At 50.5% G+C, this 22,841-nt stretch overlaps 2 protein-coding genes across 6 annotated transcripts in view; both read left to right on the forward strand.

Annotated features, from left to right (window-relative positions):
- The first annotated feature begins 2,526 nt into the window (after nt 1–2,526).
- LOC104861359 (serpin B9) lies at nt 2,527–9,296 on the forward strand. Its single transcript, XM_010622747.2, has 7 exons — nt 2,527–2,586; nt 3,258–3,434; nt 4,557–4,694; nt 5,075–5,192; nt 6,099–6,241; nt 7,179–7,334; nt 8,413–9,296. The coding sequence occupies exons 2-7, from the start codon at nt 3,267–3,269 to the stop codon at nt 8,818–8,820; spliced, it is 1,131 nt and encodes a 376-aa protein (XP_010621049.1). The 5' UTR covers nt 2,527–2,586; nt 3,258–3,266; the 3' UTR covers nt 8,821–9,296.
- Nucleotides 9,297–17,558: 8,262 nt separating this feature from the next.
- Nucleotides 17,559–22,841, forward strand: part of LOC104861358 (serpin B9) — an 11,255-nt gene continuing 5,972 nt past the window's right edge. For 4 of the 5 annotated variants that reach the window (XM_033761944.1, XM_010622746.3, XM_010622741.3 and 1 more), the window contains exons 1-4: nt 18,315–18,787; nt 20,210–20,347; nt 20,722–20,839; nt 22,678–22,820. In XM_033761944.1, the coding sequence (XP_033617835.1) occupies nt 18,620–18,787; nt 20,210–20,347; nt 20,722–20,839; nt 22,678–22,820 (567 nt within the window). In that variant the 5' untranslated portion in view covers nt 18,315–18,619. Of the gene's footprint in view, nt 17,636–18,314; nt 18,788–20,209; nt 20,348–20,721; nt 20,840–22,677; nt 22,821–22,841 lie in introns of those variants that run through there. The other variant, XM_010622744.3, reaches the window with a different exon arrangement.

Raw genomic sequence — 22,841 nt, forward strand, 5'->3', positions numbered from 1 at the left:
ACCCCAGGTATGTGTAGAGCTCTACATGAAGCCCAGGGACAGAGTCCAGTTTCTTGGACAGCTGTGCCTTAGCATTTGTGCCAACTTATATAGCTTAATAAAAACCTGGTCGCACCATTTAAAGTCTTCACTGGGAAGACACATAGTTTTCCTGGTGCCTGCAATTTTAAAGAAGCACACATTTTAGTTTTATTTTCTTTGTCATTTCCCATTGACCAGGTATGTGTAGAGCTCTACATGAAGCCCAGGGACAGAGTCCAGTTTCTTGGACAGCTGTGCCTTAGCATTTGTGCCAACTTATATAGCTTAATAAAAACCTGGTCGCACCATTTAAAGTCTTCACTGGTGGAAGACACAGTCATGTTAACTCACACACTGCACCATCACGGGGGTTTCCTCTCTTCTGGTCTCTGGGGAACCACCCAGGGATTGTAAGGTGTCTGTGTTGTAGGAAGTATTCCTGGGAGCACTGTGAAGGGTATTTCACAGGAGGCTGCTGTCATGGGCAAGGGGGAGAAAGAAGCAGCATGAGAAGGGATCCAGGCAGGCAGAACCCAGAGGCCTCATCACCGTGGACCACAGATCCCTGATGATGCTCCAGACTCTCACTCAGTCCCAGGTTCACCTCACCAGCTCAGCTCAGCTCTCACACTGACACTTGCACAAATCTACGGCAAAGACAAACCAGTCCAGATGCCATGGAAAGTGAAAGGAGAGACTTTAATCACTAATATACTATTGCATTAGTGAGGTGGATGGATGAAGCACGAACCTCATTTCACAGAGGGGCCTGGGCATTTTAAAGTCAGAATGAGGGAAGTAGAAGGAGCCCAGGAGGAGGGCAGAGTCAGGAACAGGATAAGTGTGGGATCCTGCCACTTAGGATCCCATCCTCCCAGAGACTGAACAGAGGTCCTTCCTCCCTGATGATCCCATTCCCAAGGAATGACTTTCAGGGCCTGGAGAAAACACGCTCCTGGGCTGAGAGAGACTCATACTTTACATATGGGTCAGAGGGAATCCTCCCAGAGACTGAACAGAGGTCCTTCCTCCCTGATGATCCCATTCCCAAGGAATGACTTTCAATGCCTGGAGAAACATGCTCCTGGGCTGAGAGAGACTCATACTTTACATATGGGTCAGAGGGACAGAGAAGGACTTATCACGCTCAGCTCCTTTGAGTAAACATCCTCCAAAAGGGCAGTCGGGGCATATGATTATCCTAGCTCCTAGCCTGAAACCAACAGTAAATTCCTCTGGAAGCCTTGAGTTTCTCAGGGAGCAGGTTTCAGAGAGTTAAGGTCTTTGTAGAGACACGGCCCGCAGATCTTGTACACTGTGTTTCAGTCTTTTATTATTTTAGTCTTTCAGTGCAGAGGGGCAGGGCAGGTGGGATCACTTGGGCGAGAGTGCACAGGTTTTCTAGGCCAGGGTTGAGACCCGGGGAGGAAGAGGCTCACAGGGGCCTGGATACAGCTGGTTCAGGACAGGATCTTCGTGGCCTGTTGCTTCTCAATTCCCAGTCAGTCCTCGGCATAGATTTTCCAATTCCTTGGGGTCCAGACTTCCAGGCGTGGGGACCCTCAGGCTGGGTTCGTTCAGGTTTCCCCTCATCCAGGGAAGACAGGAGCCAGGCTCCTGGGGCCCTTTGGGGTTGAGATGCCTGCTCCTTGCTGTGAGGAGAGGATGCTTTTCACTCTGCTGAGGGCTCTACTTCAGGGATAACCGGTCCCCTCCTTGCCTTCCCCAGGCCTCACCTCCCCAGGTCCCATCACCTCCCCATAGAGCTGCAGCTGGAACACGGGTCCTTTGGGGCCACCTCTGACCCACACTCTAGCATCAGCTCCTAACCTCTGCTGGAAGCCTCGTGGTGAAGACAGAGCCCTGCTCACATCCTGCACTTGCTGAGCTGGCCGTGCCCTCTGCTGGAGGGAGGGACAGGGGGAAGGACAGGTGGAAACCAAACTCTGCACCTCGGTCCGAGTGACAGGGAGAAGTTGGTGACCCTGGAGGGGGGAGGCTGGTGAATCTGGCAGGTGAGCAGCTGAGCCCTGGCACAGTGATTCCCAGGCCACTGCAGGACAGGTTCCCAAAATGGAGACACAGGAGTGACTCCCACACTAGGCCTAACAAGAATGACCTCTGGTGCGAGGGACACTTTTGGCTTCTGCTTATTAAGCATGTTAGGATGCTGGGTGTGGTGGTCTAGCTCTCTTGGGGGCTGAGGCAGTAGGGTTGCAAGTTGGATCCCAGGCTGGGCAAGTTAACAGCTTAGAGAAATGGTTTCTTAAGATACATAATCAAAAGGGCTGGAGGTATAGCTCATTGTGAAGGGCACACTCACACACACACACACAGACAGACATGTAAAGAAAACAAGCGAGAAAGACATAAATAAAGAAAATGAAAAAAGGAACATTAGGTGTCACAGGTTCCTTGTCAAAGGTATTTTCTGGGCTCTGAATAGCCCCGCCCAGTCCTGCTGAGCCTAAACTATAAAGATCCCTGCTTCCTGGACTAGCCATAAGCATCTTCCAGCGTTCCTGCGATCTGGGTGTCTTCCAGGCTCCAGTAGGACATTGCCAGGTGGGAAGATGAGGCGAGTGTGGCTGGGCAGGGACAGAGAGGGTTCAGAGCCCTGGGGCTGGGGCGGGGCTGGGAAGGGAGCCCAGCAGGAGCCTTGAGGCTCTGCAGCTAAGCTTGGGGATGGCAGGGGCCGTGTTGGCCCCACGTGGGGCTCACCCAGGGAAACCAACTTCACTCTGCAGCAGACCTGCCTGCCCAACTACTCCTCTCTCTGCTCTCAAATCCCAGTCTCCTGTCCACATCTGTGCACCCCATAGCACCCCCAGACTGCCCTGTCCTTCACCCAGGGGATGGAATCTTCTCTCTGTCTTGAGCCTGTGTGTCCTGTGGGACAGGAACCTTGTCACCACAGCTGGACCTCTAATCAGGGAGATGGGATGGGGCCCAGCTAGGATGAGGTGTGTGGCCAGGAAGGGGTGTCCTGGGCTGCACTGTGATGCTGGGTGAGTTGGGAACCGGCCACAGCCAGGGCAGGTAGCCTCCTAGGGGAGAGGGGGTGGCAAAGCTCAGAAGAGGACCAGGACTGCAGAGATGGCACAGAGGTGGGGAGAGAAGGCAGAGTCAGCTCAGAGTTAGAGCAGCTCTATGGCTTTTTGATGAAAACTGAATGGTTTCCACATGGTCAGGAGCTGGCTGTGCTGCATGAGGTCTCCCTTTCTTCTCTCCTCTAGACCTGCATCATGAGCACACTGTGTGAAGCCAATGGCTCCTTTGCCTTCAGCCTTTTAAAGCTCCTGGGCCAGGATGACCCTGCAGGCAACGTCTTCTTCTCTCCTGTGAGCCTCTCCTCCACCATGGCCATGGTCCTACTGGGGGCCAAGGGCGACACGGAGTCCCAGATTGCCCAGGTGAGCTGGCCAGCTCCTGTCTCCTTCAGGGATACCAGGAGGGGTTGTTTTTTGCTCTGTTGGGTGTTTTGTGCTGATGGCAGGGCAGGGAGAACTCCTCAACTAATAACTCAAAGAAGACTCAACATTGGGCCTAGCACTTAACTTAGAAAATGAAGCTGAGTCTGGAGTGTGGCCCAGTGGTAAGAGCCTGCTCTGTGTTTGATGCCCAGCACCACAGAGGGGGAAGGGAAGGAAAGGGGCCAGGAGCGGAGGGGAAGGCCAGATGCTGGAAATATTTGAAACAGAAGTCACTGAAATCTTTCTCTATTTTGGAGCACCAGACTTGTCAATGCTAATTGTTCATTGGTGCCAAAGAGGCAGGTACCAGCCTGCTTTGCTAACTCAGCCAGGGACCAACAGAAGCCTGGATCCCACTGGGGACCCTACAGACTCCAGTAAGCAGAGTCTGCCATATTCAGGCCACCTCTGAAATGACTTAGAACAATACCAGTCCACAGGGCTCCCAGGGTGGCAGGGTACAGGAGCCTGAGGAAAAGACCCCGAGGCCAAGTCATTGTCACCTGTTGCCTGTGCAGAGTTGTAGGGGTAGTCAGGCATGCTCCACAGGGTCACTTTGGTCTCAATGTGACTGGCATTGCCCTTTCAGTAGGGTCTGCTCTTTCTAATATTTCCAGCTCTTTTTAGGAGGTGCTGGAGCACAGAGGGGACTTTCTGGTGATGCTTTGTGATTCTCTAGGGTTTGAGTTCACCATGAACTTTGTGAGGGAGGTTTCACTGCGCAACACACCAAGGTAATGGCTCAGAAAAACAACCCTCCCAAACAGCGATAACAGCAACAACAAGGACCTGAGAGCTCAGTGTGTCTGCCACCAGCCTTGATAGTGCAAGGACCAAAATTTGATCCTCTCTAAAAAAAAAAAAAAAAAAAAAAAAAGAAAAAAACACAAAAAAAAAAAAAAAAAAAAAAAAAAAGCAACAAGAATGACAACAACCACAACAGGGGAAAAAAAAATCCTTGGAAAGGATTATTTTATGTAGTACTTGAGAAAAAAAGTTTTTTTGGTAAATCTCTGTGATCCCAGAGGAAACATTATTGATAATGTGGCATTTTCTTCCCAGGTGCTGGCTTTAAACCCCAAGAAGGATATTCACTTCGGCTTCCAGTCACTCCTCACCACAGTGAACAGGCCTGATGCTCCGTACTCCCTCAGCATCGCCAACAGGCTCTTTGGAGATGAGAGCTGTGAATTTCTCCCTGTGAGTTGAGCCAGGAGAATGCTAAATGATTTTATTTAACACAGCTGGTGACAAGAGCCCACTGGAGACCTTGAGGACCTGACAAGCAACTTTGTTTGATTTTGTTTTGCTCAGATGACAGCTGTATAGGGCCACCATGCATGCTTTTCAGTTTGACTATTACTTAAGTTCTTTCATTCATCCTGTTATTCCAGGCTCAACACCCACCTACCTAGAAAATGGCCCTTGACATCTCGTAGACTCAGTGTGATGTCTTCTAGGAGACCCAGATGCTCTTTTTAAGTACCCTAAGAGCACTGTTGTGCTCAGAATGCCTGGCAGCTTGCTGGCTGACATTCTCTGTAGCTCTGTGGCCTCACCTAGCCCGTCTCTCCCCACAGTCCTTTACAGAGTCCTGTCTGAAGTTCTACCATGCTGAGGTAGACCAGCTGCCCTTTGCCAAAGCTCCAGAGAAGTCCAGGAAGCTCATAAACAGCTGGGTGTCCAAAAAGACGGAAGGTCAGCATGGGCAGCTACTTCCACTCTTCCTAACTCCTGGCCTCTCCTTCTCCTGCCCTTCTCCATGCTTCAGCTTCTGTGCTCCCTTCCCCTACTCCCACTTCCCATGTTCTTCCCCATTCTCTCTCTTCTTCCACCCACAGTCACTGTCCTTTCCATGGCCTGAGCGATGTTGACTGTCTGGAGCCCAGGCTGTCTTTGACTCTTAGTGGGCTCACAGCTCCTCTGCCCAGATGTTCAGGGTTTCAATACCACAGACTTCCTCTTGTCTCTAGGGGGAGAGGGCTGCTATGACTGAATACATACTCATAGGCCAGACTTCAGTCGCATGTTGACATCAGAATACACAGTCACAGGATGGAAATGTTTACACATCAGGATCACAGGATCTTCTCCAGGGCTGCCTGGTGCTCTGTCTAGAGGAAGCAGGAGGAGTCTCTCTCCCCTGGGCTTCCAGAAATGTGTGCTGTGCCCATCACCGCCGTCCCTCTCTGAGCCCCTGTTCTGGCTGCCTGTGTCACACAGACTCATCACTGCCAGTGTTAGAAGTGGGTGTGATCACGGAGCCCGATACCACGCTGCATTTAACCCGGGGACCGCAGTCCCCACCCAGCCCAACTCCCATGTCCTGCTTCTCCTCATGTCCACCCTCTGCTTTCTTTCTTATACCCTGCTTTCCTTCAGTGACTCAGAAGCCTTTGCCGTCCTTCATCTGGTGGATTCTCCCGAGGTGTCCCGACCCATGGACTCCACTCGGAGGAGCTGCTTTCGACATTTTAGTCCTTAGCAATCCACACTCAGCAGATCTGCAAACATCACGTTTCCATCTTCCAGGGTGCTGTCCTATAGTTTATTCATCACAGGTTTATAAGAAGCCACTGAATGTAGTCTCTGCTTTCTCAAAAGACAAAATTCAGGAGTTGTTGGCAGAGGACTCAATTGGTCGTGGGACCAGGCTGGTTCTGGTGAACGCCGTCTACTTCAAAGGAAGGTGGGACAAAAAGTTTGCGGTGTCCTCCACAAGGACAGTGCCTTTTACAGTGAACCAGGTACGGAGAAATTTAAACAAACTCCTTTGAAAAAGACATTGAACAAAAAATGTTATTGTTGTAAGAGCATAAATTCATAAAATTCTTTGAACTATTTATTTCTAAATTGACTTTTTAACTGGAGTAGAAAAATTACAAAGGTAAACAATATGTTCTACATCCCATTATTCATATAAACTACTGCTCTTCCTATCTGATAAATTCTTCCACTTCTATTGCTGAAAAAGGGATTCTGGAAACTGAAGATTTTCCTGGTGTCCAAGGTGAATCAGTAGAGGCAAAACCAAGTGCTAAGCTTCTGAGATGTATGCACAGGGCACTGGTTGGATAGAAGGAGAAACTTGAAAGCACATTTCTTAAATCAAATCATTTGAAAATTAAAATAATTACTTGTTTGAATTATTGTGATATCAGATGAATATCATTCACTCCATATTTCCAGATTTTAATATGATACCTAATGGCCAATATCTCTGTCCTGAAATTTCTAATTTAAATGAAAGCAAAGTTAAAACCATTTGCCAAATCCTCTAATCCTTTGAAATACAGAAAATGAATTAGGCATAAAACATTTAGGAAGTTTACACTTTTTCTAATACCCCCTCATTTCAACATAAAATGCACTTTACATAACGATTAATTTATTTTTGGCATGGCATGTTGGGGGGGCACTTCAGAGTCAGACCATAGCACATGGACAATTCAGAGCACCCCGTCTATTTTGCCGGCCAAGACATCTTTCCCAGGCTGCTTCTGGATCGGCTTACACTCCATGGTTTCCAGGGATGTGGCAGTTGCTGTGACGTTTTTCCGGGTTTCCCTGGCCCAGACATTGTTTCCATCACTGGTGCTGAAACACTCCCAAAGCTCCTTGGGGAAGCTCCTTGCTCCTTGGAGAGTCTGGGAGACATCTGTGCTCATGTGTTCACCCCGGCAGAAGGAGAAGAAGCCCGTGCAGATGATGTACCGGGAAGCCACGTTCCCCCTGGCCCAGGTGAGGGAGGTGCGGGCCCAGGTGCTGGAGCTGTCCTACAATGGCCACGAGCTGAGCATGGTCATCCTACTCCCTGACAAAGGCGTGGACCTCAGCACGGTGAGACACTGGGTCTGTGTATACCTACTGTCCCATCAAAGCATCCGGTGACATCCTGGTATCCCTTCCAACAGGACAGAAAGAAGGCACACTCTTGTCCTTGGCAGCTCCTCTCCCGTGGGTGGTGTGGGCAGGTGCGAGCATTTGGCTTTGGGATCAGACTGTTGCTCAGGACCTGTTTCTCCCATCCCTGCCCATGGGACAGTGCAGGATGGCGGAGCCTTGCCAGGGCCATCACCCATCAGCCTGGGTCTTCTCATTGCTATACGGGGAACACGAGGATATCTACGTGGTGGGGTTATCACTCCAGTAGTATAAGCTGGGGATTCAGGTGACAGCTCCGCACACTGCCAGGCACATGGTAACCAGGCTGCAGGGTGGGATCCATCACCATCGTGATCACTGCTGATTAGGTGTAAATGTATACCAGGAAAGCATCAGTGGAGAGTGAGAAAATGCTAGTCTGTGAGCTGAAGTGTGGGCAGGTGAGGATCCCGTGTGAGAGCAGGACCTGGGCAGCCCAGTGGCACATCCTGGCCGCCCTGCGGGTGACAGAGGCCCCAGCCCCTGATGGCAGCAGTGGGACGTCTCTGACCAAGGGCTCCCTGTGAGCAGGGGGAGCCCTTGGCTGTGCCTCTGACCCTCCCTACTAGGACACTTCCCTCCCAGGCCCCTCAGAGTCCCTGGTTGAGCCCTGCTCCCCGGGGTCACCACACAGCCCTTTGCTGTCCACTCGCTCCTTCCTTACCAGCAATGGTTTGTCCCCTAGTTCACTAAGCCTCGTTCAGAAAACCAAAAAGCTCAAGAAGCCCAAATCCCCACCCGGCTCATCCACCTGGCAGAGACCTGGTCAGCAGGGGTGTGAGGAGCGGGCAGCCCAGTGTGCTCCTGGGAAGCTGGCCTGGGGGGCAGCACAGCAGCTGGGTGCAGGACAGGCCCAAGACCTCCCCTGTGCAGGCAGCTGCAGCCCCGGTGTGTGACAGTCAGCATCCTGCCTGCAGAGGCGGGGTGCTGCCGAGGAGGGACAGCGGGGTGCGCACTGAGGCCTGAATCTGAACGTCTAATTCTGGTCTTTCAGCTGGAAGACACCCTCACTTTTGAGAAATTCCAAACCTGGACCAGTGCAGAGCGGATGAAGCGTACAGAAGTTGAGGTTTTCCTCCCGAGATTTAAACTGCAGGAAGATTATGACATGTGCTCTGTGCTGAAGCGCTTGGGCATGGAGCATGCCTTTGAGGAGGGCTGTGCTGACCTGTCCGGGATGGTGGCCGACAGCAACCTGAGTCTGTCCAAGTTCGTGCACAAGAGTGTGGTGGAGATCAACGAGGAGGGCACAGAGGCCACGGCGGCATCAGCTTGTATGGCTGTACCTTGCTGTGCTTCAGAATCTAGATCTGTGTTCCGCGCGGACCACCCCTTCCTGTTCTTCATCAGGCACAACAAGACCAATAGCCTGCTCTTCTGTGGCAGGTTCTCCTCACCCTGAGGGTGCCCTTGCCGTGCATGCCAGCAGTTCCCTCTGTGTTGCTAAATCCCCCCATGCTCCATGCAGATGGCTCCCAGGAAAACTCCCACTGCAGCCTAGGTCAGAGCCTGGTCTCTGAGAACCCGCTGTCAGCATAGCCTCTCAGTGTGCTGTGCTCAGCGCTCCTGCCCTGCCCGCTTACCTGTGCTCCCGCCTGAGAGAAGGGACAACAGACTGCCGTGGTGACCGTAGGGCACCGTCCAGATTCCAGAGCGCAGCAGCCTGCACAGTTTTCCTGCGTGGCCTCACAAGTCCTCACACTCGTGTCACGCACTCATTCCTATGGTTACCGTGTACTTCCTCACACCCCACACCTTATCACTCCCCTTAACTGACTCCTAAACAGTAATCCCCGCTGCTGGATGCTGTTGTTCCTCCTCCAGTTTTCCTGGTGCCTGCAATTTTAAAGAAGCACACATTTTAGTTTTATTTTCTTTGTCATTTCCCATTGACCAGGTATGTGTAGAGCTCTACATGAAGCCCAGGGACAGAGTCCAGTTTCTTGGACAGCTGTGCCTTAGCATTTGTGCCAACTTATATAGCTTAATAAAAACCTGGTCGCACCATTTAAAGTCTTCACTGGTGGAAGACACAGTCATGTTAACTCACACACTGCACCATCACGGGGGTTTCCTCTCTTCTGGTCTCTGGGGAACCACCCAGGGATTGTAAGGTGTCTGTGTTGTAGGAAGTATTCCTGGGAGCACTGTGAAGGGTATTTCACAGGAGGCTGCTGTCATGGGCAAGGGGGAGAAAGAAGCAGCATGAGAAGGGATCCAGGCAGGCAGAACCCAGAGGCCTCATCACCGTGGACCACAGATCCCTGATGATGCTCCAGACTCTCACTCAGTCCCAGGTTCACCTCACCAGCTCAGCTCAGCTCTCACACTGACACTTGCACAAATCTATGGCAAAGACAAACCAGTCCAGATGCCATGGAAAGTGAAAGGAGAGACTTTAATCACTAATATACTATTGCATTAGTGAGGTGGATGGATGAAGCACGAACCTCATTTCACAGAGGGGCCTGGGCATTTTAAAGTCAGAATGAGGGAGGTAGAAGGAGCCCAGGAGGAGGGCAGAGTCAGGAACAGGATAAGTGTGAGATCCTGCCACTTAGGATCCCATCCTCCCAGAGACTGAACAGAGGTCCTTCCTCCCTGATGATCCCATTCCCAAGGAATGACTTTCAGGGCCTGGAGAAAACACGCTCCTGGGCTGAGAGAGACTCATACTTTACATATGGGTCAGAGGGAAAGAGAAGGACTTATCACGCTCAGCTCCTTTGAGTAAACATCCTCCAAAAGGGCAGTCGGGGCATATGATTATCCTAGCTCCTAGCCTGAAACCAACAGTAAATTCCTCTGGAAGCCTTGAGTTTCTCAGGGAGCAGGTTTCAGAGAGTTAAGGTCTTTGTAGAGACACGGCCCGCAGATCTTGTACACTGTGTTTCAGTCTTTTATTATTTTAGTCTTTCAGTGCAGAGGGGCAGGGCAGGTGGGATCACTTGGGCGAGAGTGCACAGGTTTTCTAGGCCAGGGTTGAGACCCGGGGAGGAAGAGGCTCACAGGGGCCTGGATATAGCTGGTTCAGGACAGGATCTTCGTGGCCTGTTGCTTCTCAATTCCCAGTCAGTCCTCGGCATAGATTTTCCAATTCCTTGGGGTCCAGACTTCCAGGCGTGGGGACCCTCAGGCTGGGTTCGTTCAGGTTTCCCCTCATCCAGGGAAGACAGGAGCCAGGCTCCTGGGGCCCTTTGGGGTTGAGATGCCTGCTCCTTGCTGTGAGGAGAGGATGCTCTTCACTCTGCTGAGGGCTGTACTTCAGGGATAACCGGTCCCCTCCTTGCCTTCCCCAGGCCTCACCTCCCCAGGTCCCATCACCTCCCCATAGAGCTGCAGCTGGAACACGGGTCCTTTGGGGCCACCTCTGACCCACACTCTAGCATCAGCTCCTAACCTCTGCTGGAAGCCTCGTGGTGAAGACAGAGCCCTGCTCACATCCTGCACTTGCTGAGCTGGCCGTGCCCTCTGCTGGAGGGAGGGACAGGGGGAAGGACAGGTGGAAACCAAGCTCTGGACCTCGGTCCAAGTGACAGGGAGAAGTTGGTGACCCTGGAGGGGGGAGGCTGGTGAATCTGGCAGGTGAGCAGCTGAGCCCTGGCACAGTGATTCCCAGGCCACTGCAGGGCAGGTTCCCAAAATGGAGACACAGGAGTGACTCCCACACTAGGCCTAGCAAGAATGACCTCTGGTGCGAGGGGCACTTTTGGCTTCTGCTTATTAAGCATGTTAGGATGCTGGGTGTGGTGGTCTAGCTCTCTTGAGGGCTGAGGCAGTAGGGTTGCAAGTTGGATCCCAGGCTGGGCAAGTTAACAGCTTAGAGAAATGGTTTCTTAAGATACATAATCAAAAGGGCTGGAGGTACAGCTCATTGTGAAAGGCTTGGGTACACACACTCACACACACAGAAAGACATAAATAAAGAAAATGAAAAAAGGAACATTAGGTGTCACAGATTCCTTGTGAAAGGTGTTTTCTCAGCCCTGAACAGCTCCTCTGCCATGGCTGCCGTCCTCAGGGAAGCCCATGGAGATGTGCTCTTCTCTCTGAGAGAAATGCGATTGTGTTTTTCTGGGATTGCATGAGAGCCGGGAGCCTTGTGGTGGCAGGAGGCCATCCTCTGTTCCAGGCAAGACAGCCAGGGGCACAGGAGGATGTGAGGCCCAGGGTCTTCCCACAGCAGTTTCGGGAGCTGTGACCTGACTGAGCCCATCTCTCTAGACAAAGCTCCCCCATGCCACAGAAAACCTTACAGGGATAAATTGGGCAGACAATGAGCCTACTCTGCAAAGGGAAGGGCTCCATCTTGTGCCATAGTTCAATCGTGTTGAATGAATATTCAGAATGGAAACAGGACTGTTTAAATGAACTTTCTGTAAGCTGGGTTTCTTGCAGTGTGTGACTGTGTAAGAAAAGACGAATAAACATAACGGGAATTTCTCTGTTCTGTAGTTTTTAGAGGGAGTAGATGGTCTGGTTTCTCCAGATGGGTTACGTGAAAGTTTATGTACAAATGAGGTCATGGATGGCACCCTAGGGAAGCAGTTCTTACCCTTTCAAGGGCCTAGGTTTCTTCCACACTCCAGTGAAACTGCCCCAGACCACGTGACCAGACACAGCACACCTTGAATGTAACAATTGGCGTGTGCAGACAGTCTTCCCAAGAGCCTACCTGGGTTCTGGTTGGAGGTCTATTTCTCTCAGCTCCCTGGAGGAGGAAGGCTGTGGGTGTGGACTGAGAAGGACACAGGAGCAATCTTCCTTGGGGTTCTGATGTGACACTTCAACCTGACTCTGGTCCGGGCCCCTGTAACGCTGCTGCAGAACAGTTTCCATTTTATGTCTTCTCTTCGTGTGTTCCCTGGGAGCGTGTGAGCCTTAATCTCCCAGTCCATCTCAGTGTTGTAACCATGCCTTTCTGGCGTAATAAATCTGCTAGATCAGTGTTCTCACCTCATGTGACTATGTCCGCTCTGACGGCAGCTAGTCAGGTCTAGGGACGTTGTTGGTTGTCGTAATCCTGGGCTGCTCCTGGTATCTAGTGTGTGAGGCCAGGGCTGCTGCCAAACAGGCTACAGTGCCCTGGACAGGCCAAGGACCGAGAACGACCAGGCCGCAAAGTCTGGTGTCCCCAAGGTTGCCCTCAGATCCTTGTGCTAGACGGTGAGATGAACTTCGTGTTGCTGCTGCTGTTTGCTGTGCTGGGTAAGGAGAAGCCAGGGCCTTGGACCTGCTGGACGAGCACCCACCCTTGAGCTGTGCCTCCCGCCCCAAATCCTTTTCCTGTGGAGACTTTTCGGCATGGAGGTTTGCTTGGAGTATGTATTTCCAGGACCGAGGGTCATGTTCAGAGCTGGCATACTTGTTTTCTACTCTCAGCTCTGTTTTAAGACACTCCCCTACTCCCTGAGGTTTCCACTCACTTCCTCTGAAATAAACACACTGGCCACACAACACTTTCTTAGCACTGCTGACAGTCTTTGGAGGAAGAAGCATGGCTTGGTAAATAGGGTTTACACACTGAAGAAAGTGAAATAAAGTAAGTGCAGAAGAGTAGTTATGAGCTTTGGGTTAAAATACACTCAGAATTCCACTTCTGTAAGTGCAATTCAATTTGTGTCTGCTTCTGGATTATGTTTGTCACTCTTTCCATGTTCCTAATAAATCCCTTCCCTGGTGTGGATTCCAGTATGTCCCTGGCCGCACCTAGGCCTGCTGCACACACGGGGCCCCACCTGTGCAGGGTGATTCAAGCTCCCTGGCTCCTCCCCACCCTGCTGTCTGTTGTCTCCTGGCTGCCTCTGTGCACATTCAGGCCTTCAGTAGATGCTGAGACCAGGGCAGGAGACAGAGGGGACAGGCAGGACTGTGGAGCCCCAGCCAGAGAGAGGATGAGCGGGCAGCTTCCGCTTTTGGTGAAGAAAATCGGTCTGTTAATTGAGCCAGGAAGCTCAAAAAATTGTATTTTTTGGAATAATACTTTGACCTAGAATTAGGAACTCAGATTCCTTTCCCCTTAGCAGTGCTGAGAAATCCCAGAAAATGTTTCTCACCTGAGCCCTTGTTCATCTTTTTTCTGGGAGGGTCTTTAAAAATGAACAAGAGAGGGCAGTTTTTATATACACCTCGATTTCCTAAAATTAGTAAGGTAGGAAAGATGTTGAATGGGAATGATAAAGAATTTATTTGAGAGTCTCTGGGTGCTTAATCTATTTCTGACTGAATTTATGCCCCCTGTATTTCTCATGGTGGGGGAAGAGGAGATTTTTTTAAACTATATTTTTGGTGTTCATTTTATTCACCTGTGGACAAATCTATTTAGAGGACTGGCTATATTATTTGGATTAAAGGGAAGTTTCCTATAGAACTAGGAGCAGAAACACTGCCAGAATATCATTGGTTTGCTTGATTCAGAGTTTCATGGTTTTTGCCCAGGCTGGCCTTCACCTTGTAGACTCAAGCCATCCTCCTGTCTCAGCCTTCCCAGTAGCTGGAACTCCAGGTGAACTCATGGCCAGCTTCACTTACATCATCCTCTTCTGCGTTGACGCAGACACCAGGGAACACAGTGAGTTTCTGTCCTAAATGAAGATGTATATCAAGTATATTTGATGCATGCTTTAAAATCAGCCAGCCCTGCAGAACATGCCTCACTCTCCTCCTCAAGAACAACAAAGCCATAACCCAGAATTCTGTGTGGGAAAATTTATAGAATAACTGTCTTTGGCCTATAATTTCTAGTCACCGCTTCAACTCAAAGAGTTTTATGTCAAGCTTGTTTTAACTTGAAGAAATAATTTCAAAGCATGAGCTCTAGCTGAGAGAGGTGGTGTAGGTCAGTAATCATTCCAGCTCTAGAGGCTGAGGCAGGTGGTTCAGCCCAAGTTAGTGGCCAACTGGGCCACATGGGTTCAAGACCAGCCTGAATTACGTAGACGACCCTCTCTCAAAAACCCATGAAACAAACTACAATCAACCAACCAACACATAATGGAGGCGTATGCCTGGGTGCAGCCTGACTGGTAATGCCGGGCCGGCTCCCTGGCTGCAGCACATCCACTACGGCGACCCCACTGGGAGGGTTTAAGGGTCAACATCGGTGCTGGCAAGTCGGGCTCCCACACACCTCCCCACAGGATGCTGGTTCGGGCTGCTGCCTCCCCTGGCTTCTCTTGTGGGTTCAGGAGGCAGTTGCTGTGAGCCAAGTGCCGGGTCTGCCATAGCTACTTGAAAGGGAGCAGAGAGGCTGGGAGGGAGGTGATCCAGGCGCTTCGCGGTCATGGCGCATGTGTGAGAGCACAGGTGGTACCAAGGGGAGGCGGGAGGTTCCTGTCCTGCTTTCTCTTCTCCTGTGCCCACGGGCAATGAGTGACTGTGCAGGTATCTCTGAACACATCTCTGGAGCAGGCTTTCCTTCCTTGTACCTGGCTGCACTGCCGTGGGAGCTGGACCGGAGCCTACATGACTCACAGGAGCTGGTGGAAATGACACCTAGGCTAGCACGGTGTTCACGCCAACAAGGCTGCTGAGAGATCCAGGTCCTGATCTGGGAAACCGCAGGGCTCCAAGTGCAACAACTGATAGCCAAGCCCTGCTCTAGTGCCAGTCCACATCCCATCCCAGAGCTGCCCAACCTTTAATTGTGTCAGGAGCTGACTGGTTACCCATGAACCGACCTGCGGTCTGCTTTGCACCCTATGCAAGAGTGGCTTACCCTCCTGTCTGCAAGACTCTGTGTCAGCTGTTATCACTGGATGCCGCATGTGCCCCATACCTTAGTAGCTCGAGCTTCAGACCATCACTGAACTGACCTGTGGCCAGGGCAGGATCGCCGCACTCTGAATTGGAAGTGAACCAGCTCAGCCCCAAGAAGAGCTGTATCCAGGGGCAGAGCCATCAGCCTGATGAGGTCTGTGGCGCCAGCCTAGGCATACACTCCCCAGTCCAGGCCCAGGAGCGAGAGCCAGGCATGAGTGCGGCAGCAGAAGTCCCCTCAGGCCGTGAGGGTGCTGGGGATCAAGGCCCAAGAGGTCTGAGGTGAGGGGCCCAGCTGTGGGACTCAGGGAGATCTGTCCACCTGGTTCATCTTATTCCTGGCACGGTCCACTGTGGCTCACTTCAGTCCTGGGAAGACTGAGAGCTCCCCAAGCGGAGGAGGAAGTAAACCACAGCCCACACAGTTAAAACTCTGTTCCACAACTCAACCCTTCACACTCAATAACCCAAATGAGCAGTAGCGAAAACATCGAGATAGGGAATTCTCGGGGAAAGACTCAGAAGGTTGGCAAGCCCATGAGATGATGCCAAGCTTCAAGTCAGCAGAGAAGACCAGCTCAACAGCACTGAGAGCGTCACAGGACACCAGGAGAGGGTCCGCATGGGAAAGCCAAACCAGGGGGAACAGAATGCATGGTGAGACTTGCAATAGGGGGGAATGCTTACTTCTGTAAGACACAATGCTAAGAAAAATGGGAAAAGTGCATTTCCGTGAGGGGGAGAATTCTGAATATTTTGAGGATAAATAGCAATGTATTTTGGTGGGGAGGTACTGGGGATCAAACTTCAGACCTTTTGCTTGTGAGGCAGGCTGTGGAACCACTGAGCTAAATCCCTGGCCCAATGTCAATTTATCTTTACATGTAATGATGTTTTTACATTTAAGATTTGTCATTGCTTTTGATCAGCCCACTACATTCTTCGTGGGAATGTAAAATTGTACAGTAGCTTTGCTAAATAACATGTTAGATCTTAGTTACATACAGAGATAACATATGGGCCAGAAATTGCATTTGTAGGCTTACAGTGAGGATAAGTAGAAGAAAACACATTGATATACACAGGTGTATGTGAGTCACTCCGAGCAGCATGGTTCACTAAGAACAAAAGAGGGAAAACTCCCAAGGTGGTGGAAATGGACGAAGAAACACCACGAACATGTAACACACAGTATTATTATGAGTACTGTTCCCTCATGAGAGTCAACAATTGATAAATGCTACCTGAGCCATCAGGGTGGAACTGGGAGCCCGGGTCAGCAGAAGAAAGCAGGCCCTGAACACCGCACCCTGGATGACTCCACTCACTGGAGATGCTCACTGAGACAGACACCTAGACATGGAATTGGGTTAGGGTTGGCCAGACCCGGGGCCCAGGAGGAGGGCTAGTGCTGCAACTGTCCCAGAGTTAGGTGGTAGTGACCGTGGTCAGTGCTGTGAAGGATTAAACGCCACTGAATGCTATGCTTTAAAGGGATGGATTTTGTGAAATCTGGATTTTGTCTCTGAAGTAAGTGAGTTCATTGAGTGATTACAGTGCTAGTAGAAAATAACAGGACTGGTCTGGGGAGAAATTTCCCAGGCTACAAGCAGCTGGCCAGGTTGCTGTTGGAAATGGTTTATTTTTATTTTTATTACTGTGGTTGTGTTGTAGTATTTGGTTTAGGGAGACAAGGTCCCGCTATGTATTCTACGCTGGCCTTGAACTCACTCTACACCCCAGGCAGGACTGGAACTCATGGTGATCCTCCTACCTCAGCATCCTAGGCTGGGAGTACAAGCCTGTGTCACCATACCCGGCTTGAGAAATGTGGTCTGGATCTAGGAAGCCAGATTTTTATGATGAAAATTGGGAAAGAAGAAAGCAGCAGTGACTTCTGTGACTTGACTGTGGCTGGGGATGAGGGGAGGACAAAGGCCCAGCCAGCCCCATCCCAGACAGTCCATTAGGGGAAGTTTTGTGGTTTGGTTTTACAGGCACAGAAGGCGACGTGGGCCATGGATCATCTTCAATGCATCAGAGAGGCAGATTGGTTCCTCTGGAAGCTGTTAGATCAAATAAAGTCTTATCTTTTCCTTCCCCCATCCTGCCAGTAACTGAACTCTGGAATTTCAGGATTCTTCTCTTATCAGTACTGTGATGTGCACATTCTGTCTCACTAAAGGGTTTTGTTCTTAGGAGAGGCAAAGTTTCAGGATCCTTGCCTCTCCGGTCAGAGGTCAGTGGCTGAGGCCGGCTGGCTCCTAACATCTTCCCCAGAAGACCCTGGCTGGCCTCACCCCCAGTGCAGCCTCAGGAGAGGCTTGGGTTTGGGTAAATTTCCACCAGCACAGAGGAGCCCTCAGGAAAGCACCCAGAGCACTTCCCAGGGCCGTTCCCTATGGTCATCATCACAGAGGCTCCCTGTGGACTCTGGTGTAAGGGGGACACTGGCACAGGTAAGGTGGGATTGTGGGGTCCCAGGTGCCACAGGGAACTTGCTCTGGACCCAGGCCCTGCCCCATGTCCACCCAAAAAGGACAGGGTCCATGTCCTGGCCAGTTCCCCTCAGTGTCTGCCCTTGGCTGGGAGAGCAGCATGGCACCTGGTACCACAGCCCAAGCCTGGGTCAGGGATGCACTAGGAGCAGGACTGGGGTTCTGTGTGGGTCCTGGGCCTGAGCTGATCTGAGCTGTGTGGGTGTGAGTGTGGGTGTGGGAGGCTGGAGGAGCCCTGGATTCATCTGAAGGCTCCTTGGTGTAAACAGACCTTCCTCCCCACAAAGTCTTAACATGTCATTCTCCTCCTGCTTCCTGGGAATTGGGAAAGCCAGGTTCCTGTTTGTCTTTTCACCTGTTTGTTTGTTTGCTTGTTTTTATTATTATTATTATTTTTTGGTTGGCACGTGTACTAGGGACTGAATCCAGGACCTCTGCACTGAGCTATACCCCCTGTCCTACCTTTAATTAATTACTTTAGAGACAAGTTCTCTGTAAGTTGGACTGGGCTCCAAGTCTCCAGTGTCCTGCTTCAACCTCCCACAGTGCTGGGTTGACAAGCATGCCACCTGCCCTTTCTACATTTTTCAGGGTCCTGAGATCTGCTTTCACTTTCACAATTTCAGTCTTTCCAGGGCACTGGTTTAGCTCCCCCTTATGGTCATTGACACCTGGTGGTAGCAGCCTGATTGGCCAGGTGGTGAAGACAGGAAGACAGCCCCACCCTGCTGTAGCCCTGGCCACAAAGGACACTGAGTCCCCAAGTACTAGAGCAGCCGGCAGCGCTCCTGTGATCCTGGTGGTGTCCATGCTTCTGTGGGGCATTGTGCAGTAGGAAGGCGAGACCAGTGTGGCTGCGCAGGGAAAGACCAGGTTCAGAGCCCTGGGCCGCAGAGGGAGCCTGAGCACGAGATCTCCCTTTCTTCTCTCCTCTACACCTGCATCATGAGCACACTGTGTGAAGCCAATGACACTTTTGCCTTCAGCCTTTTAAAGCTCCTGGGCCAGGATGACCCTGCAGGCAACGTCTTCTTCTCTCCTGTGAGCGTCTCCTCCACCATGGCCATGATCCTACTGGGGGCTAAGGGCGACACGGCGGCCCAGATTGCCCAGGTGAGCTGGCCAGCTCCTGTCTCCTTCTGGGACAAGAGGGTTTTTGGTGGTGGTGAAGGGGATCGGTGAGCTTCCCCAAGCACTAACCCGGAGAAGACTCAAACGTTGCCTAGCGCTTTCTTAAGACAAAGGAGCTGAGGCTGGGGCAAATAGAGATGGTGCCTAGACATCCACCAGCTCTCCTGGCTTAGGAGAATGTTTTCCATAAGACTTAGTGGGGTCATTTTTGGGTTATTGGTATTTAATTTGTAGTCTATTGATTTCTAGTTTAACACACCAAAGTCAGAGACTAAACCCTGTACAACTTTTGTTTTTTCATTACTGGGAATCAAACCCAAAATCTTCACACTGAGCTTCATCCTCACCCCTTTTTTATTTTGAGACAGGGTCTTACTACACCCCTAAATTTCCCAGATTGAGCTAGAACTTTCATTCCTCCTGCCTCAGCCTTCTAGAATGCTGGGATTACAGTTGTGTTCTACCATGTCTGGCTATAATCTCTGTAATTTCTGTACTTCAGAATCACTTGAGAATTTTCTGACAGCCTAATATATATTATTTAAAATAATGAAATAACACTTAAAATATGTATTGTCTCTCTAGGATACAATTTGAGAACTGGGTTTTAGTCCTCTTAATTATGTTGTTCTGTTATACCCTTATTTCCTCTCTTCTTCTTTTCTTTTTCTTTTTCTTTTTCTTTTTTGTTTTGTTATGTTTTGTTTTGTTTTTTTGAAACAGGGTTTCACTATGTACTGAGATTGACCTGGAACTTCCTATGTAGCCCAGGATGGTCTTGAACTCACAGTGATCCTCCTGCCTCAGCTTCCTGAGTGCTGGGATTATAGGTGTGTGGCGCCACTCCCAGCTAAATCTCTTCTTTTTCAAACAAATTTTGGAGATCAGTTTTCTTTTATTTCTGGCTTATCCTTGCCCACCTGGAGATGCTGGACTCAATGCCAACTCCATCCTGAGCCTCTCTGGTCCTTTGCAGTTTCCGTTATAGCCCTGGAACCTAGAGTAGGCAGAAGAGCCACATCTGTGATGCCCCTATTCCCTGTCCCCTCTCTGATCTCTCCACATGCCTCACTAGTTGCAGTTCTGTAAGAAGCATGACTCAATAAAAATAAAATCAACCTAACTCGATATGGTAGCTCACACCTGCAGTCTCAGCACTGAGGAGGCTGAGACAGGAGGATCCTAATGAATTCAAGTCCAGCCTGGGCTACATAGCTAGATCCTAAAAAAAGCAAAACAAAACAAAACAGGAAAAGGAGAAAAAGAAAAGAAAACAATAAGAAAAACACATTCCTCTGAAGGAATCATTTTATGGAGTACCCTAGCGAAAAACTGTTATTTTTAGTAAAAATTCTGTGAGCCCATAGGATATTATTGACAATGTGGCATTGATTTCCTTCACAGGCACTGGCTTTAAACCCCAAAGAGGACATTCATGGCAGCTTCCAGTCACTTCTCACCGAGGTGAACAGGCCTGGTGCTCCATACTCCTTCAGCATCGCCAACGGGCTTTTTGGAGAAGAAAGCTGCAAAATTCTCCCGGTAAGCAGATTGAGGAAAATGGTAATGGTTTTATTTAACATATCTGGTGAGCAGGGCAAAGGAGGAGGACCCTGGAGACCACGAGGAACAGGTGGTCAACCTTGTATTTAAAAGACTACAGCTCTATAAGGACACTGTGCGTTATTACTCTTGACTCCTTCTAGAGCTCTTTCATTTGTCTCCAGTTATTTCAGACTCAGCACTTACCTAAAATGGCCCTTGACATCTCCTAGACTCAGTGTGACGTCTTCTAAGAGATCCGCATGCTCTTTTTATGTTCTCCAAGAACAGGGTGGTGCTCAGAATGCCTGGCAGCTTGCTGGCTGACATTCTCTGTAGCTCTGTGGCCTCACCTAGCCTGTCTCTCCCCACAGTCCTTTACGGAGTCCTGTCTGAAGGTCTACCATGCCGAGGTAGACCAGCTGCCCTTTGCTGAAGCTCCAGAGAAGTCCAGGAAGCACATAAACAGCTGGGTGTCCAAAAAGACGGAAGGTCAGCACGGGCAGCTACTTCCACTCTTCCTAACTCCTGGCCTCTCCTCCTCCTGCCCTTCTCCATGCTTCTTCTGTGCTCTTCTCATCTCCTCCCACTCCCTCCCCAAGTTCTCCTCCATTCTCTCACATCCTCTGTCCTCAGTCACTGTCCTTCCCCAGGGTCAGAGTGCTGTTGACAGCCTGGACCTCATGCTGTATTTGAACTTTAGCGGGCTCAAAGTTCTTCTGATTAGGACTTCAATATTCGGGGTTTCAATACCAGAGACTTCTTTTAGTTTCTAGAAGAAGAGTGACTGTTATGGCTGTCAATACATACTTCAGTTTCACAGATACATCAGAACACACTGACACTGGCTTGAAGTGTTCACACATCAGGGACATCCTGTCTGTGAGGAGAAGATGGGTGGACAGACCTTCCTGAAGTCAGCTTCTTAGTCACTTTCTTCTCACTGGGACACCAGAACCAATGCCCACGTGTTGAAGGGGGACAGGTTCATTTTGGCTCATAGTTTCAGAAGGTTCAGTTCATGGTTGGCCGAGTCCAGTGCTGCAGTGGCCTAGTGGGAGGGCCTGCCCTGGAGGACAGCTGTTAACCTCATGGTGGCCAGGAAGCATAGAGAGAAGGGAGGATCTCCAGACTGCAATGGAGTATGTCACATTGCGTAGATCCCAGTCTTAGTGACTCACTGCCAGAGAGGCCCAGTTCCTAACGGCAAGTCAGCAGTAGCATCCCCATGGTTCAGTCAACTCCCAAAAGCTCCACTATGAACATGGGAGTATTTGGGGGGATTTTTGAGAACTGAGCCATAATGGCCATGTACTTGGGCCACATCTTACTAGAAACCATGTGGCATCTATCCCCCTCCAGTCCCAGCTAAGGGGACTTCTGCTACCTTCTCCTTCATGTCGCTCACTTAAGCTCCCGTGAGGAGACTCCACAGCCTATCTTGCCTGGTCTCCTACAGACCCATCCTCAGCAATGATCCTCCCACACTGAAAGCACCCTGTGTGTGTGCCTGATCTTTCTCCATCTCCAGAGGACAGAGTGACACATTGCTACCTGGTCCCCAAGATCCACGATAGGGAGACATGTGAACCAGTGAGGCAGCCGTGTCCCTGGAGATTTCCTATTTCTGCTAACAAGTGAGACAGTGGCAAAGGAGAGGTGTTTGCGCTTTTCCATAGTTTCCCCATTTCTTCCTGGAATCCTTGCCCCTTGTGCCCTCTCCTGGTGCAGATTCCCAAGGATGCTCTTAGTGCACAACAAGGTGCCAGTGGGTGCTCAGGAAAGAACATTGCATCTAGGCCACCCACAAGGTCTTCTCTAGGGCTGCCTGGTGCTCTGTCTAGAGGAAGCAAGAGGAGCCTCTCTCCCCTGGGCCTCCAGAAATGTGTGCTGTGCCCATCACCACCATGCCTCTCTGAGCCCCTGTTCTGGCTGCCTGTGTCACACAGACTCATCACTGCCAGTGTTAGAAGTGGGTGTGATCACGGAGCCCGATACCACGCTGCATTTAACCCAGGGACCGCAGTCCCCACCCAGCCCAACTCCCATGTCCTGCTTCTCCTCATGTCCACCCTCTGCTTTCTTTCTTATACCCTGCTTTCCTTCAGTGACTCAGAAGCCTTTGCCGTCCTTCATCTGGTGGATTCTCCCGAGGTGTCCCGACCCATGGACTCCACTCGGAGGAGCTGCTTTCGACATTTTAGTCCTTAGCAATCCACACTCAGCAGATCTGCAAACATCACGTTTCCATCTTCCAGGGTGCTGTCCTATAGTTTATTCATCACAGGTTTATAAGAAGCCACTGAATGTAGTCTCTGCTTTCTCAAAAGACAAAATTCAGGAGTTGTTGGCAGAGGACTCAATTGGTCGTGGGACCAGGCTGGTTCTGGTGAACGCCGTCTACTTCAAAGGAAGGTGGGACAAAAAGTTTGCGGTGTCCTCCACAAGGACAGTGCCTTTTACAGTGAACCAGGTACGGAGAAATTTAAACAAA

Source organism: Fukomys damarensis, unplaced genomic scaffold, assembly GCF_012274545.1.
Source record: "Fukomys damarensis isolate Sample0158 unplaced genomic scaffold, DMR_v1.0_HiC HiC_scaffold_10, whole genome shotgun sequence".
NCBI classification, from domain to species: domain Eukaryota; kingdom Metazoa; phylum Chordata; class Mammalia; order Rodentia; family Bathyergidae; genus Fukomys; species Fukomys damarensis.

What these genes read in the sequence shown, in the direction of transcription:
- LOC104861359 (XM_010622747.2), top strand. Translation starts at nt 3,267, where the DNA reads ATGAGCACACTGTGTGAAGCCAATGGCTCCTTTGCCTTCAGCCTTTTA. An exon ending in AGAGCTGTGAATTTCTCCCT is followed by an intron (nt 4,695 to 5,074) that starts GTGAGTTGAGCC and finishes CTCTCCCCACAG; the next exon opens with TCCTTTACAGAGTCCTGTCT. An exon ending in AAGGCGTGGACCTCAGCACG is followed by an intron (nt 7,335 to 8,412) that starts GTGAGACACTGG and finishes CTGGTCTTTCAG; the next exon opens with CTGGAAGACACCCTCACTTT.